Below are 16,037 nucleotides of genomic sequence, written 5' to 3' on the forward strand. Positions count from 1 at the left end.
CCAACATGGTGCGATATCCATCATAAAGGCCTTTCTCATTTCGGATCTCATGTAAACCCCACAGAGGCCCTGTAAGTTAGTCAAGGATCAGCCGTTCCATTTAACAGCTGCAGTAGCTGAGGTGCAAAGGGGTTAGATGATGCACTTTAAGTCACAATGCTAGGAGCAGAGCTAGCATTGGCACCAGATTTCTGACTCTAGTTCTAGCATCTTCCCCTCCACTAACTCAGGCTGACATTTGCCTGCCATCAGTGCTGTTCTCATCTGAGAGCCATTCATTTAGGTTGAGGCCTGGGCAATACTCACAGGAGCCATTGGTTCTTGTTTCACTTTATATCCCTCTGGAAAGGGAGGCAGCTCAGCTTCATACTCTAAAGGGAGGGGAAAAAAATATTCATTTCCATACTTCATTGCTGTTTGTGATGTAATTTTAATCTCTCTTCCTCTGAATAAAACATTCTTAAGTTTTATTTTGGTGGGTGGTTTACAGAAAGGAAAAACAATTGTCCATTACTGATTAATATTTAATGTGAACCATCTTATTTAAAATGGATAAGAGTTGACTGTCCTCTTGCATGAAAAAATCAAGGCTTTATGTAAGAGTCTGAGACTCTTTTCCCAAGGGGCATGTGCCGGTTTGGATGTCCCCCAAAATGCCATATTCTTTGATGCAATCTTGTGGGGGCAGACATATTAGTGTTGATTAGGTTGTAACCTTCTGATTGAGTGTTTCCATGGAGATGTGACCCAACCAACTGAGTGACACCTTTGATTAGGGTGTGACCTCTTGATTGAATGTTTCCATGGAAATGTGGCCCCACCCATTCAGGGTGGGTCTTGATTTGTTCACTGGAATCCTATAAAAAGAGCTCACAAACAGAGAGACCTCAGAACAACTGAAAGTGACATTTTGAAGAGGAGCTGCAGCTAAGTGAGGACAAAACACTCCAAGGGCAACATTTTGGAGAACGCCATTTTGAAATGCAACCTGGGAGTAAGCAGACACCAGCCATGTGCCTTCCGAGCTAACAGCCAAAAGCCATCCTTCAGTGAAGGTACCCTATTGTTGATGCCTTACCTTGGACACTTTATGGCCTTAAGACTGTAACTTTGTTACCAAATAAACCCCCTTTATAAAAGCCAATCCATTCCTGGTATTTTGCATTCCGGCAGCATTAGCAAATCAGAACAGGGCAGAACTTCAGATTTGATAGTTATAAGGAATAAGAAAGGAAGAGAATGGGGAGGTGGTTAAGGAGAGACACCTGTAGTAAACAGGGAGGAGAGGGGAGAAAAGGAAGAAGAGGAAAAATGATGGGAGGAGAGGGGAGAAAAGGAAGAAGAGGAAAAATGATGGGAGGAGAGAGAGAGGGGACAGAAGACAAGCCCTCCCGTGCAGCCATGGGGATGAGCAAGAAGGCAAGACTGCTAGATTCAAGGTGCTTGGTGGGAAGACTAATCCCATAATTCCTTGCTACTCAAAGTATGTTTTGTGAACCAGCAGCATCGGCATCACCTGGGAGTTAGAAATGCAGAATCCTAGGCCCCACTATAGACCTACTGAACCCAAATCTGCATTTCAACAAGATCCTCCTCTGCATGACATTTATGCACATTAAAGTCTGAGAAGTCCTGCTGCAAATTCCAGTAGTTTCTATCCTGGGGAGCTTTTTGAAAGCGCCAATGTCCAGGCCCAATCCAAGATATTCCAATCAATGGGTCTAGGGCAGGAGCTTGGGAACAAGTGTTTTTAAAGTTCTCTAGTTGCTTCTAATGTGCAGTGAGGTGGAGGACCATTGCCAGGTTTCAAGACTGATGATAGCTGGTCTGTTAGAGAGTCAAATGCAATGAACATTCCATACACATTCGACTCAACTCTCCCAGGGTAACATGACTATTGCTGAGAGAGGGATAGAAGATGCCTTTCTTTTAGAAAGGCAAAAATATTTCCAGGAGAGTCAATGTTTTAAAGGCAATTGTATCATCACTGTGCCTTGATGAAAAAAATCAAGTTTCTAGGTAAGATGACATTGATGGGATACAGATTTTTTGGACACAAGTTTTGTCCATTACCTAGTTACTTATCAGGTAGTGGAGCATTTCCAACTTTTTTTTTTTTAACTCCTTAGTATGAGGCTGGGGAACAAGTAAGTCAGGCTGCAGGTTATAACAATTTTTATTCCCATCTGTGTTGATTTTCTATTGCTGTGTACCAAATTAACCACAAACTTGGCAGCTGAAAACAACACAAATTTATTCTCAGAGTTTCTAAGGCTCAGGAATCTGATTACAGATTAGCTAGGTCCTCAACTCAAGGGGCTCATCAGGCTGAAATCAAGGTGTCAGCCAGGGTGGTATCTCATCTGAGGCTCATGGCCTTCTTCCAAGCTCACTGGTTGATGGCAAAATTCAGTTTCTTGTAGTTAGTTGTAGGAGTGGGGACTGCTGATTGTTAGCTGTGCTCTCAGCTCCTAGAGGCGACCTGTAGGCCCTTGCCACCTGGCCCCCTCCATAGACAGCACACAATGTTGTTACTTGTTACTTCAAAGTCGAGAGAGAATCTTTTCTAATTTGAAATTCTCTGGCTTATTTAAGGGCTTGCCTGATTAGGTCAGGCCCACCCAGGATAATCTCCGTAGCTGAAAGTTAACTGATTAGGGATTTAATTATATCTGGAAAATCCCATCATAGCAACACCTAGATCAGTAGTTTGACTGAATAGCATGGAAGTGTGCACACCAGGGGATACGAATCTTGGAGACCATCTTAGAATTCTGCCTATCACATCCACTAGCTCTACCACTTTGTTTTCCTCTCAAGTAAGCAGGTAAATTAATCTCTCTTTCTTCTCTGTCTTGGAATCACTGATTCTCAAACTATGAATTTGGGTTAAAAAAATACACATTTATAGTTTTGAGTGATTCCAAAAGCAATATATGTTTATCGTGAGGACATTTCAAATAACATAACAATGTCTTAACTGTAAAGTGGAAGTCACACCTAACCTCACAACCATTGTTAGATTTGTCTTAGATCCAACCAAATCTTTTCCCATGCATTTACTAATGGACTGAGTCAAATTGCCCAAGTATACGTTCCCATAACACTGTGTACTTTTTCTTCAGAACTTGTATCATTTTATGCTTATTTGAAATTTGTCAATATTAATGGCTATCTCTTCTAATAATGTTGCTTTATGAGCATGGGAACCAGGTCTGTTTGTGTTCACCATCATATCCCCAAATAATATTTGGTGCATGAATGAATGAATGAACAAAAGTGCTATCACATCACACATATGGTTCAGGAAGTCACTTTTAACCCTTCATCTATTCATTCATTCAATTTATTGAAAACCCACTAGGTGCCGGGAACTTTCTAGACACGGAATCCTGAACCTCTTCAATGCTGGTGCATATATGGATGTACCATGTTTATCTAAACAGCATACTGTTGGGGGCATGTAGGTTGTTTGTGGTTTTTCATTATCAAAAACAGTGCTGCATACCAGAGTGTTTTGGGTGGAAAGTAAAAAAATGTTCATGGAGTCTCCTTGGGGGACTGGGGAAAAATATGGAACTACTGGACTCCCCCACCTGGGGAATTCCTGGTATTCCCTTAAGCAATAGGGGCTCCCAGTTTAATAAGCTAAGCCCTTGATCTAGAGGCTTGCCCTTATGAAACTTATCTCTTCAACGGTGGTGCTAAGTCTACTTATAACTTAACCTAAGAGCCACCCCTGGAGAGCCTCTTTTGTTGCTCAGATGTGGCCATACTGTATCTCTAAGCCTACTCTGCAGGTTGGCTTGCTGCCCTCCTCCCTGTGAGGGATGTGGCTCCTAGGGGTGTGGGTTTCCCCGGAAGCATGGGGCATGGCTCTGGGGATGGGACTGGCCCTGGCATCATGGAATTAGGAGTGCCTTCTTGACCAAGGTGGGGGTGGGGGGAATAAATGGAGCTGGGTGGAGTTTCAGTGGCTGGGAGATTTTGGGTGGAGTCAGAAGGTCCTTCTGGAAGTTGTTCTTGGGCATTGTATGGCTGTTCCTTTGAGTTTCTGGTGTGTTAAGACTGGCAGGAGGGCAGTACCTGAAGCTGTTGAACTGTGGCCCGGTGGACTTGATTCTTGAGAGTGACTGTATGGCTGTGTAGCTTTTGTCATGTGACCATATGGTTGTGGGGGCCTTGTGGCTGGCACTCCCTGGGCCCAGTGTATGGGCAGATGAGTAGTGGAATATATGGGTGACTGCAGACAGGGAAATGTATGGGTGATGGGGGGGGTATGGGGGTGTGGGATGTGTTGGGTGTTCTTTTTTACTTTTTTAAAAATTTTTTCAGGGTGATGGGGATGTTCTGAGATTGACTGTGGTGATAAGTGCATGATTATGTGATGATGCTATAAGTCGTTGATTGTGTGCTTTGGATGGATTGTATGGTATGTGGGTGTGTCTCAATGGAATTGCATTTAATAAAAAAAAAACAATGCTGCAATGAACATCCTTATACATTTATCATTGATCCGAATGGGGGTATTTTTGTAGAACAAAGTCTTAGATGTGGAATAGTTCTGTCAAAGAAAAAATTAAAATGTGAACACTGCCAAATGTTTCTCCAAAAAGTTTACAAGAATGTACACTCCTGAGACTGTCTTTTTCTCAAGGTTATTATCAATTGAATGGTATTATATTTTATTTGCATTTATTATTTCCTTGCCATTTATATTTTTTCCAGTGAAGTTTCTTAGGGATTTAATTAAATTTGATGGACAAGATAGGAACCTTTACATCGTAAGGCCACAAAATATATGCAGTAGTGATGATTATGCAGATATATGGGAAAGTGTGGTAGGATGATGAGATATGTTTGTTACCTAAAGCCTCTGAAATATTTCAGAGAATCTGGTATATTTGAGAATTTGTCAGGTTTGCCTTGTGATTTCAATTTGAAAGATGCAATTGATTATAGATGGTGCTTTTACTTTGCAAGGGATATAAGAATTTGATTACATTTGCAAAAAGAATTGAACTCTTAATTTCAAACACTTGATTTACCACATCTATAAGTTTGATTCATGAAATTTCTAAGAATTGCTTAGGTGCTTAGAAAAATTTACTGGTCTGCTCTGTTTGGCAGAAGTGGTTAAGAAAATCAGGTGTATTTACTTTATAAATGCAGTTTAAAATGCTTAATTACCTAAGCTCATAAACTGGATTAACTGTTTAGGGGAATTTAATCCATTATATGCATGTGAAAATGAACATTAATCAAAGAAAAGTGGAAGTGGTTGTGCTTTCATGCAACAAAGGCAACATTCTGAGAGCCAGAGCAGAAGGAGCCCGGAGCCTTGTTGGCAGAGAGGAACCCTTGTGCTAAACTTGGAACCTGTCACCTCCATTCTTCTGGGATGTGAGATAATTAAATGTTTTTATTGCTTAGGCCACGATTAATCAGGCTTCCTGTATTTGCAGCTGGACGTGTTCCTAACTGAAACAGCGATTAAAATGCAACACTCACCAACAGTAGGCCCATTGGAAGGGGGTGGACCAAGAAGGTGAAGGAGCTGGAAGTGAATCTGATGAACATTAAGTGGATATATATGACAGCAAGGGCTTATACAAGGTTCTGGGGAAATAGCTCAACAGGGCAGAAGAGCTTATGTTCTGGGGAAGGAAATGAAGAGCAAACCGTTGGTTTGGAGATGGGTGAGCGCTGCTGCAAAGAGCTGCCCACCCCCCCCACCCCACCTCCCGGGCTCTGGGAGCCATGGAGAGAAGGGGCTTCTAAATTGTCCTGAAGAATTATGCAAGGCTTTCCAGGTGAGAGACCACTTGGGCTGAGTCTTGAAAAAGAGATGAGTAGAAGGCAGAAATTTTCTGTCAAGAGGCAAGGTCTGTGCAAAGGCACGGAGGAGTGACACAGTATGGCACGCTGGAGGACGAGTTTCTCACGGCTAAAAGGGCAGGGTACATAGGCGTGATACAGTGCCCTGTTTCTTGCCTGGAGACCTTATTTAAAATGCAAAGCTCAGGGACTCCAACGAGTCTGACTCTTCAGGTCAGGGAAAGTGTCCAAGAATCCACCCTTTAATGAAAATCCAGATTTTGATGTAGGTGCTCCCAGTCCCCACTTTGAAGCACGCTGGTTTCACACTTGAGGGCTTGAACTTGAGCGTCAAATAGACTTGAGCTTGAGCTTGGTTCTCCCACTTGCTTTGGGCAAGTTTCCTGACTTTCTTAAGCTTCAACTTCCTCATCTATACAACAGGCAAAATCCACACTGAGTTGCAGTAGGGTTTTAATAAGAAGTAAAGCACCTAGCACAGTTGCCATTTATTGAGCAGCTCAATACATTTTGCCATTAGGATGATTTGGGCAATGGTATGTGCTAAACCTAGAACAACAAACAGGGATCAGGAAGGCGCTTATATGCTATACTTTTATTTATCATGAAAGCTATGAAAGTTATTGTTGGTCATGGCACGATGAAATCGGATTTGAATCTTAGAGCAGTTCCTGCGCTGAAGTGGGGAAGATGGTCTGGAGGGGACCTGTTCAATTAAGAAGCCACAGCAGGCAGCCAAGCAGGGAGTGGTAAGTGCCCGATGTAAAGCAGCGGCCATGCGGACTGGGGATGAGGGTTAGGGTGAGGCTAGAGCAGATGTTAAACAGGTAGAATCTACAGGGAATGAGGAACGAACAGGGGGATCGGGAGAGTGAAAGGGAAGTGTGTGACAGGCAACAGGGTGAATGGTGGCAACATTCACTGAGGTAGAAAATAAGTTGTTGCTATAGAACAGGGTCTGGAATCATGCCTGGCCCAGCAGTTACAACAGTTCCCAGGACCAGGAGGAAACATGTCAATTGGATACATGAGAAGAATCTCACTGGAGCAATAAGGTAGAAAGAAGTCTGCCTTGGGTTGGTAATGGAATGGGAACAAAAGGTGTGAATTAAGGGCAGTGTGTTCTTTCCAGAAGCTTGGCTGAGAGGGTAGAAGGATGGACAAGAGCTAGAAGAGGAAATGATCCATAAAGATGTCAGAACCTAAAGATGACAGACTCGAAGGTGTTGGGAGTTGTGGTGGTTTGCAACTGCATGTACTCCAGAAACATATGTTCTTAAAGTTAATCTATTCCTGTGGGTGTGAACCCATTGGAAGCAGGACCTTCTGATGAGGTTACTTCAGTTAAGGTGTGACCCACTTCAATCAGAATGGATCTTAGTCCTCTTACTAGAATCCTTTATAAGAGAATGAAATTCAGACAGGAAGTCATAGAAGCAAGAAGCTGACATAAATGAAACCCGGAAGAGAAGGGGGAGACCAGTAGATAATGCCATGTGCCTTGCCATGTGACAATGGAGCCAAGGATTGCCGGAGCCCGTCTTCGGAAAGAAAGAATCGCCTTGAAGATGACTTGATTTGGACATCTTCCCGGCCTCACAACTGTGAACAAATAAATTCCCATTGTCTAACCTAACCTATTTCATGGTATTTGCTTTGAGCAGCATAGGAAACGAAAACAGAAGGGAAAAGCCAATAGAGAAGTTAAAGATGTAGGAGAGGAGGTGAGTGCCAGAGCAGGATTCTAGGATATCCTGAGGAAGGTACCACAGCACAGAGGGAGGGCCTGAGCTGTTGGACAGGGGTGGGGGACACTCTTTCAATTGAGACCAAAGAGGATTTTTAAAAGGATGTGTGCAGGTAGAAGGAAGTTGGTTGATTCCCTCCCCACCCCTCAAGTGTCTGACTCTTCTCAATGCCTGCTAAGTGGTATCACAGAACATTTGAGGTCAACACATGGACTAGTAGATGTGGTGTAGGGAGAGGGCACAGATGGATATCGATTGATGAGCAGCGCGGAGAGCTGGCTGGTGTCATGCTTCTCTAGCTGTGCTCAGCTGTGGTGCTAGGGGAACAAACATGGATCCAGAATTGTTGGTATCTGGCAGGTGGGAGCAAGAGCAAAGATTTTACAACAGCATCAAAGGTTGAGGCAAGAGTGTCCAGAGTGATTAGCTGAACCAGGGGCAATAATGAGGATATGGAGAGTAATAACAACAGCAATGTGAAAATCGAAAACTATGTCTCCAGTATTTTGACTCCATCTTGGTTAAAAACTTAGTTAAAATCACAGTTAAGTCACAAGCCACTGTAAGTTTTAATTAGAAACCTTGGCAGGAAAAGTTTGTTGATACTAATACAAATGCCTTTGAAAATACAAAGCTCTGGATGAATTGTCACTGGAAAGACAGGAGAGAAAACTGAAGAACATTTACAAGTCAGTTATCACAGAGGCACATACACACCAAAAGGACACTAGCCAGGTAGGATAAAGGTCTTGTTCCAGCAGGATATTTACCTATTTTGCAGCGTGTCTTCATGAAATTGAGTTTCTGGCAAGTGTGCTGGCTGTGATAATCTGCTTTTTAAACGGAGCTAACCTAATGGAATGGAATACTTAACCTCAGAGATTGGATTACTTTAAAGCCTGTTTTTTCATTCTATGTTTGTCATAGAAAATTGCAATTGTTAGAATGTTTGTCTTAAGGACTGGGTTTATTCATCTAGGTTATAATAACCATCCCAGTGCCTTGGGTATAATTCACCAGCTGGGATCTCCTTAACCTTGTTTTGTAATCTATCACTTTATTAGTGGCATCAATTCACTTGTCAAAACCCTTTGACTTTGCTTTCTCCCTACAGGCCTGCAGGACTGAAATAAACTCTGTGATTCTAAAGCACAGTGCAAAGCATATTTCCTTGTCAACCATTATTAACATTTATTGAACACTTACAGTATGCCAGGCACTGTGCTAAGTGTCTTTGCACACATTATCATATTCAGTCCTCACAACAGCCCTGTGAGGTAGAGGCTGAACAGCTCGCTCACCAAAACACCACCAGTAAATTCGATTACGATGAGTTGTTTGGCTTGGAGAAGTAAAAGCTCAAGGCATAGAGCAGCACAATCACTACCTTCAAATATATCAATGGATTCTTGGTGGGGGAGTGAATAGCCACCAAGGGCTAAGGACTAAAGGGTGGAAATTATGAGAAGAACATCCCAAGATGAAACAGATTTTTCTGGAGGCGATAATGCGCTGCCATGCTGGAAAAGGAAGTCAAAAACTGGCTGGGGGTTGAAACGGGTGGCCACTGAGGGTATTCATCTACTCGGAGGCCACTATTTTCCTCCTCTGTATTCTCCGCCTTTCAACTCATTACTGTCTCCTACTTGGCACATACACTGGCTCATTCATTCTTTTTCCCTTTCAACAAACATTTATTGACCTGCACTGTCCAATACAGTAGCCGCGAGTCACGTGTACCTACTTATTACAATTAAATAAAACAAAAAATTCAGTTCCTCAGTTGCACTATTATTTCAAGTGCATATGTGCCTGTGAAGCTGATGGCACAGATGATTTAAAATTTTCTTTGACAGCCTTGTTTCAGACACCTGAGGTAGTGATGGTGGCCTAGAGAATGAAAAACCTGAGCCCTTGACTTTGAGGAGCTTACAGTCAAGTGGAGGGGAAAAAAACCAAATCACCCAACATTATTTATTAACAGCTAATACTTATGGAACTCTTGCTGTAAATCAGGTAGTTTGTTCTCAAGGTACTTTCTCTGAATATCTGGTTCCATCCTTCCAACACCATGAAAGAGAGGCCATCCTTATTCCCCAGTTTACAGAGGATGAGAAGTTGAATGTCTTCAAGTATGAGAGGAATTGTAGTGCCTCACGACCAACGTATGTGTGGACTCGCAAAAGGTGAGCTAAACTCCGTATGGGGGTGTGAAGGAAGGTAAGAAGCGGGAAGGGATTCAATTCCGTCTGTCTACACCATGGGTGCTCAACGTGAGGGCCTGAGACCACCTTCATCAGAATTACCCGCCGAAGTGCCGATTCCCTGAATCCCGCCAGAAGCTCTGCGGGCGGAGCCTGGGAACCTACACTTTTTTAAAGCTCCTCAACTCCGCCTTGGCGATTCTTTTCTGCTCACGAAAGGCGGTCTGCAAACAACTGGTCCACATCACACGGTCCCCTTTTATTCCGCTTCGCCCTGCCTGGGAGCTGCCTACGGATCCGCGTCGGAGTCCGCACTGCGCGACCTCTGACAACTCCCTCGGAGCCTCAGTTTCCCGGTGCGGAAAATGGGGGGCCTGGCGCGCACATCAGCCGCCTGGCGCACAGTGGGGGCCGCGCAAACGCACCGCCCGCCCGGCCCGGGCCCGCCCCTCTCGGCCGCCCGGGCCGCCTACCCTCGCAGATCTGCTCCCACAGGTTCTTGCCGGGAGGCTCTGCACCCTGCCCTGGCGAGACGGGAAGCTCGGGGGACACGGACGACACGGTGGGCACCGGCGTCCTGGTGGTGCCAGACGACTCTGGCGAGCCAGCCGGCTCCTCGCGCGGCCCAGAGCAGCTCGACGCAGACAGCAACGCCACCATGGCCGCGGTTGCCAGGACAACCGCGTGCGCCGCTTGGCCACGACCCGGAAGGAGCCGTAACCCGCGGGGGCGAAACAGCAACTCGAGACGGACTTCCGGGTCACGGCCGAGGGGTCTCTCACGTGGTGGCGTGGGAGTCTGGCCTACGGGTGAGTGCCGAGGGCTCGATTCTGGCGGGAGAGGCGCTTGGTGTTGGGGATGGGGCCAGGGAGCTTTCGCGGTGGAGGCCAGGAAAAAGCGGGCGACCTGCACCTCCTAATCTACGCCCCTAAATCACCCGTGGGCGGCCGCCCCGAGGCCGCCGCCTCCAGGAAGTCCTCCCATTTTGGAGCCTGGCCCGGGACCCCAGCTAATCACTTTTTGCATCCTTAGGCGGAAGTTTTGGCGCCGCAGAGCCTTTGAGGGCCTGATTCCGCCGCCTGGCTTCCTTGCTTACCCCTAGTGATCCTGCGTTGGGAGTGGGGCGTTAGTGCCACTGCAGAGAGCACAGGCTTTGAGTCCTGCAAGCAGGGTTCGGATGGGGCATTAGTGCCACGGCACAGAGCACAGGCTTTGGGACCTGCAAGCGGGGTTCGGATCCCCGTTTTGCTACTTGCTGGCTTTGAGACGTAGTACAAGTGAGTTAAATTCTCCAAGCCTCGGTTCGCAAGTCTCTGTGATGGGATATTCACACCGACCCTTAACGAGGCTACCGCGACAACTTAGAAGAGCTTTTGGAGAAAGAATTTGCATTTGCAAAGGTCACACCGGAAGGTTCATTTCCTCTTCCATCCTCTTTGAAACAGTGAATACATTTAGGGTGGAAGGGGAGGATCTGCTACGGACCCCTGGATGGCAGAGAGGGGGAGGACACCCCCCGCCCCCAACCCCGTGGCTTTTTTGTTCTTATCAGCCCTCTTGACCACTCTCACCCTAAGCCCTGGCTTCCCTAACTCCACCCTCTCCTCTGCAAGCCGCTCTTCCCTCCCCACCTATTTGAACGATGGTACTCTCTGAGGTCCCGCCTCTTGCCGGTTCTGTTGCTAGGTTAATTACCGTCCATAAGCACTTCCTAAATTTCTACTTCCAGGCCAATCATCCGTGAGTCTCAGACCCCTGTAGCCACTATCCACTTGGATATCTTAAGGCACCACAGGCTCAGTCTGTCCAAACCAACCTGTCTCCTCCAGCCCCCACCCCCTCAATCACCTGCCTGCCTTCAGTGTGTTCCTTTGTTTCAGGGATTAGCACCAGCAGGCCCAGGTTGGAAACTTTTGTTCTTCAGAAACTCTCCTGTCAACTGGCGAGCCAGGTTAGCTGTCCTTTGCCACCCGGACTTTACCACTGTCTTTGCTTTTATCACCTGTGTCATTGTTCTCACACCTCTTTTCCTCCTACACCTAACTGCTTCTTGCTGGCAGGTGTTTTTATCTTGTTTCTCTCTGTATAGCATATGTTCATTCATCCTGTGAGTATTGATTGAGCACCTGCTATATGCTGGGCATCGAGCAAGGCTCTGGGAATACAGCAGGAAACAAGACAGACGGGAAATGTCTATGGAACGAATGAATGATATTGTCATTCCCTTGACTCTCCAGGTCCTCCTGGAGCAGGTTGTGAATGAACTTGAGGTATAGCCCAGGCATGGCCTGGTTCTTTGAAGCTGCTAAAAGTGAGCCAGGCCATTGTAGACCTACTGGCATCTGAGGCTGAGGAGAACTGCAGGATAGAGAAGCTACTAACCTTTCCCTCCCACTGTCCAGGCTGGGGACAAGCCTCCCATGAAGTGATACTTTGTTTCTGGACTCTGCCAGTGGCTTAGTGTCATCTAGTCCAGAGACCCAGGAACTGGGTGGTGACTAGAATAAGAAGCGGGGGGAGTGCAGCTGTGAGTGATGTTATTTGAAGAGGAGCAAGCTTGCTAGAGAGGAATGTCCTGGGAGAAGCCATTTTGAAACCAGAACTTTGGAGCAGACACCAGCCATGTGCCTTCCCAGCTGACAGAGGTTTTCCGGACGTTATTTGCCATCCTCCAGTGAAGGCTTCCAGTGGGTGGAATCCCAGAAACTACAGCCCAACATGAGGATGTAACCAAACATGGATCCAGCCGCCATTTCAGTACAAGCCAAGATTGGAGATGGAATTATCCAGAAAGGATTTGTGGAAACTCCTATTGTCTGATGGCTTTGACCCCTGTGTGCTTCATGCAAAGCCAACAGAATTTTTGTGAGAACTTTATAGACACAGCCGCTACCAGTCTGGACTGGAGGGGACAGACAAAGAACAAATTGCAAGAAAAATTTCTTCAAAGACAGAGCCATGGAGGTTGAGGTCTGGAGTCAAGAGGCCTTGGGCTGGGAGAGTGGAGCAGCCCACACGCATGGAAAGGGTGAGTTTGCCCCGGAGGTCGAGGGTGGGCATTCCACCTCGATGCTCTGGAAGAATTTTGCCACCCGAGGTCCCAAAGAGGGTGGAGCACATTCCCAGGGAATTGGGGAGAGTCTGGCTGCCACCACACTGTTCTGAAGGGGTTGAGCGTGTGTCCCAGAGATGGAAGGGAATCCGGGAGCAGCCCCGATGTTTGAGGAGGGTGGGGCCGAGAAGGTGGTCTCCCCAATGTGTGGGTATGTTGGAGCACTCACCTAAGCGTTTGGAGAGGAAAGGGCTGCCGAAAAGGCCCTTAGGAAGGGTTAGGCTCCCACTCTCTCAAGCCCCAAGGATGCAACGTTGTTCTGTTAATGACTCTCAGACTTTGAAATTTAATGGAGTTTGTCCTGCAGGTTTTAGGAACTGTTTTGGTCCTCTTAACCCTGTTTTCCTTACTCTTTCTCCTTATGGCAATGAGAATGTTCATCCTATGAATGTCCCTCCTTTGTATATTGGAAGCATATAACTTGTTCTAAGTCCGCAGATCCAAGCTAAAGGAAAAGTATGCCTTAGGACTGACCACGCCTATATTTGATTTTGATGGGATTTTGTACTTAACTTTTGTTACTGAAATGGTTTAAGTTTTTGTGATATTGTGATGAAATGAATGTATTTTGTATTTGGAAAGATAATGTCATTTTGGGGTCCAGGGGGTGGAATGTGCCGGTTTGAATGTATTGTGTCCCCCAAATGCCATTATCTTTGTGGTCTTGTGAGACAGAGGTTTTGGTGCTGGTTAGATTTGCTTGGAATGTGCCCCACCCAGCTGTGGATGGTGACTTTGGTGGGATACTCCCATGGAGGTGTGACCCCACCCATTTAGGGTGGGCCTTGATCAGTGGAGCCATATAAAACATGCTGACTCAAAGAGACTGAATGGAGTGCAGCTATGAGTGACGTTTTTAAGAGGAGCAAGCTTGCTAGAGAGGAACGTCCCGGGAGGGAGCCATTTTGAAGCCAGAGCTTTGGGGCGGACGCCGGCCATGTGCCTTCCCAGCTAACAGAGGTTTTCCGGACGCCATTGGCCATCTCCAGGGAAGGTGCCCGATTACTGATGTGTTACCTTGGACGTTTTGTGGCCTTAAGACTGTGACTGTGTAGTGAAATAAACCCCCATTTTATAAAAAAAAAAAAAAAAAAAAAAAAAAAAAAAAAAATAAGAAGCGGGCCACTTGGAGGCTGGAGTGTTCTCAAGGGCCCCAGAATCCTTCTCCCAGGCGCTGCCATGAATTTACACCAGCTGATGGCTATCAGGCAGGAATGTGAGCCCAGTGATGCTGTATCTTTCCAGTTTCAAAAAAGGCTGGGCATTCTGGGTTTTTGTGTGTCATTCCCAATCATTAAATATTGGCAACTAATTCAAAATTTTAAAAACAGCACATCAGGCCTGCAGGCTGGATGAGGTCCCTAGCCAATGATCTGGTTCATTCCTTCTTTTATGGAGAGGGGAATGGAGGCCCAGAGAAGCCAAGGCTATGCAGTATAAGAGCATCAGTGTCACCATTTGAGCCTGGGTCCCTGACTTCCAGCCGGGGCCCTTCTCACCAGACCTTGCTGCTGCTGCCATTGTTAGCCACATGGGGAGGGAATATGGAGGGGAATTACTGAGGGTGTGGAGAAATTAGTTTTTAAACGCAAAGCTGAAGAGCTATGTAGATGACCCAGGGTATGGGATTAATTGTATCACCGTTATTGCCTTTGGGGGGAATTGGAGAGAAGGGCTGACCTCTTCTCAAGATCTCTGTCCACTTCATCCGGTAAAAGGTGAGCCCATGGCGGCAGGGATTAGTCAATGCGGCTTGATTACCATGGTATCCCCAGTGGCTGGCACAGATTAGGCAGGTGGAAAATATCTGTGGAATGAATGGCTGTGCTTAGAGGTTTGAAAAATGGGGTTAGAAGAAGGAATCAATAAGGCCTCAAATACTTTACATGGATACTCTCATGTATGCCTTCCAGCACCCCTTTGAGGAAGGAAATGTTATTTTCCCCCATTTTCCAGATGGGGAAATCAAGGCTCAGGGAGGTTAGGTGATTGACTCAAGGTCAGAGAGTAGCATTTGGATTTGAACCCAAGCCTGCCTGAATTTAAACTCCTTGCTCTTTTTTTTCCATCATATTTCACCTTTGCACCACAGGAATTATGATCATTTCCTCCATCTCCTAACATTTCAGACCACCTGCTCAACCTGTACACAGGTTGTTTGGAAGTGGGATAACTTGTGCCATTTCCTATTTCAGAAATGATCGCCAAGGCCTACAACGTAGACCTGGGCCTTGGGGTCCCAGAGAAAAAGAAGAAGAAAAAGAAGAAGGTGGGCAAAGAACCAGAGACTCAATATTCAATTTTAAAAGACGATAAAAATTTCACTCAGGTTTCTCCAAGAAGATCCACATCCCCCTCGAAGAATGTGGTCCAGGGCCAGGTCCCCACGATACTTGTCTTGAAAAAGAAGAAGAAAAAGAAGGGCCACAGCACCCACATCTCCGAGGACCACCTAGAACCTGAGACTGTGGTGCAGGCCAAGTGGTCAGAGAAGTCGCCCAGTTCCAGGCAGCAGGTTCTGGGTCCCTCTGAGTTCCTCCACAGGGAGAAGAAAAAGAAGAGGAAGGGCTTGTCGAATTTGGCCATGGCCCCCAGCTTGGGTAGGGAGACCTCCCCAGACTGCAGACAGAGTGAGGAGGTAGCCAGAGTTGGCAAGAAGCTCAAAAAGCACAAGAAGGAGAAGAAGACCCAGTGCACCGTGGCCCTCCCAGCCCAGAGCCCTTGCTTCTGTGAGGCTGAGGATGCCCTCTGCACGGGCTCCACGGGGAGGCTCGGGGAAGAGCAGGTAGCCTCGGGGCAGAAACGGAAGCAGGGGAGCTCCAGGGAGCACAGCATCAAGATGAAGAAAAAGAAAACCCACCAGGAGAGAGACGCCACCCCTGGCCACGCCAAGGGCTCCAGGTCCATGAAGAGCAGCCTTACAAAAGGAAGTAAAAAGAAACTAGTTAAAGTTGAGGCTCCAGAATACATCCCGATAGGAGATGGCCCCCAGGCCTCCGTGAAGAAGAAGACGAAGTCCAAGAAACTGGCAGAGCAGCCAAGCATTGACAAGCTGGCTCTGAAGAGAAAGAAAAAGAAGATGAAAGAGAGTGAGGTCGTGGAGGAACCTCATGACAAGGTAGGCTCTCCTTCCAA

The 16,037-nt window shown here is 46.3% G+C and overlaps 2 protein-coding genes across 16 annotated transcripts in view; one reads left to right on the plus strand and one right to left on the minus strand.

Moving 5' to 3' along the window:
- IQCK (IQ motif containing K) overlaps nt 1-10,480 on the minus strand; it is a 145,515-nt gene extending 135,035 nt beyond the window's left edge. For all 6 annotated transcript variants that reach the window (XM_037814360.1, XM_037814362.1, XM_037814364.1 and 3 more), the window contains exons 1-2: nt 10,264-10,480; nt 307-371 (exon numbers count right to left, since the gene is read on the minus strand). In XM_037814360.1, coding sequence (XP_037670288.1) covers nt 307-371; nt 10,264-10,450 — 252 coding nt within the window. In that variant the 5' untranslated portion in view covers nt 10,451-10,480. The remainder of the gene's footprint in view (nt 1-306; nt 372-10,263) is intronic.
- KNOP1 (lysine rich nucleolar protein 1) overlaps nt 10,311-16,037 on the plus strand; it is a 28,601-nt gene continuing 22,874 nt past the window's right edge. For 3 of the 10 annotated variants that reach the window (XR_005213546.1, XR_005213545.1, XM_037814348.1), the window contains exons 1-2: nt 10,317-10,599; nt 15,098-16,020. Coding sequence is in view for 8 of the 10 variants with exons in the window: in XM_037814348.1 (XP_037670276.1) it covers nt 10,449-10,599; nt 15,098-16,020 (1,074 nt within the window). In the remaining 2 variants the exon portion in view is untranslated. Of the gene's footprint in view, nt 10,600-10,687; nt 11,742-12,763; nt 12,819-15,097; nt 16,021-16,037 lie in introns of those variants that run through there. The other 7 variants (XM_037814354.1, XM_037814355.1, XM_037814353.1 and 4 more) reach the window with 5 other exon arrangements.

Source organism: Choloepus didactylus, chromosome 21 (assembly GCF_015220235.1).
Source record: "Choloepus didactylus isolate mChoDid1 chromosome 21, mChoDid1.pri, whole genome shotgun sequence".
NCBI classification, from domain to species: domain Eukaryota; kingdom Metazoa; phylum Chordata; class Mammalia; order Pilosa; family Megalonychidae; genus Choloepus; species Choloepus didactylus.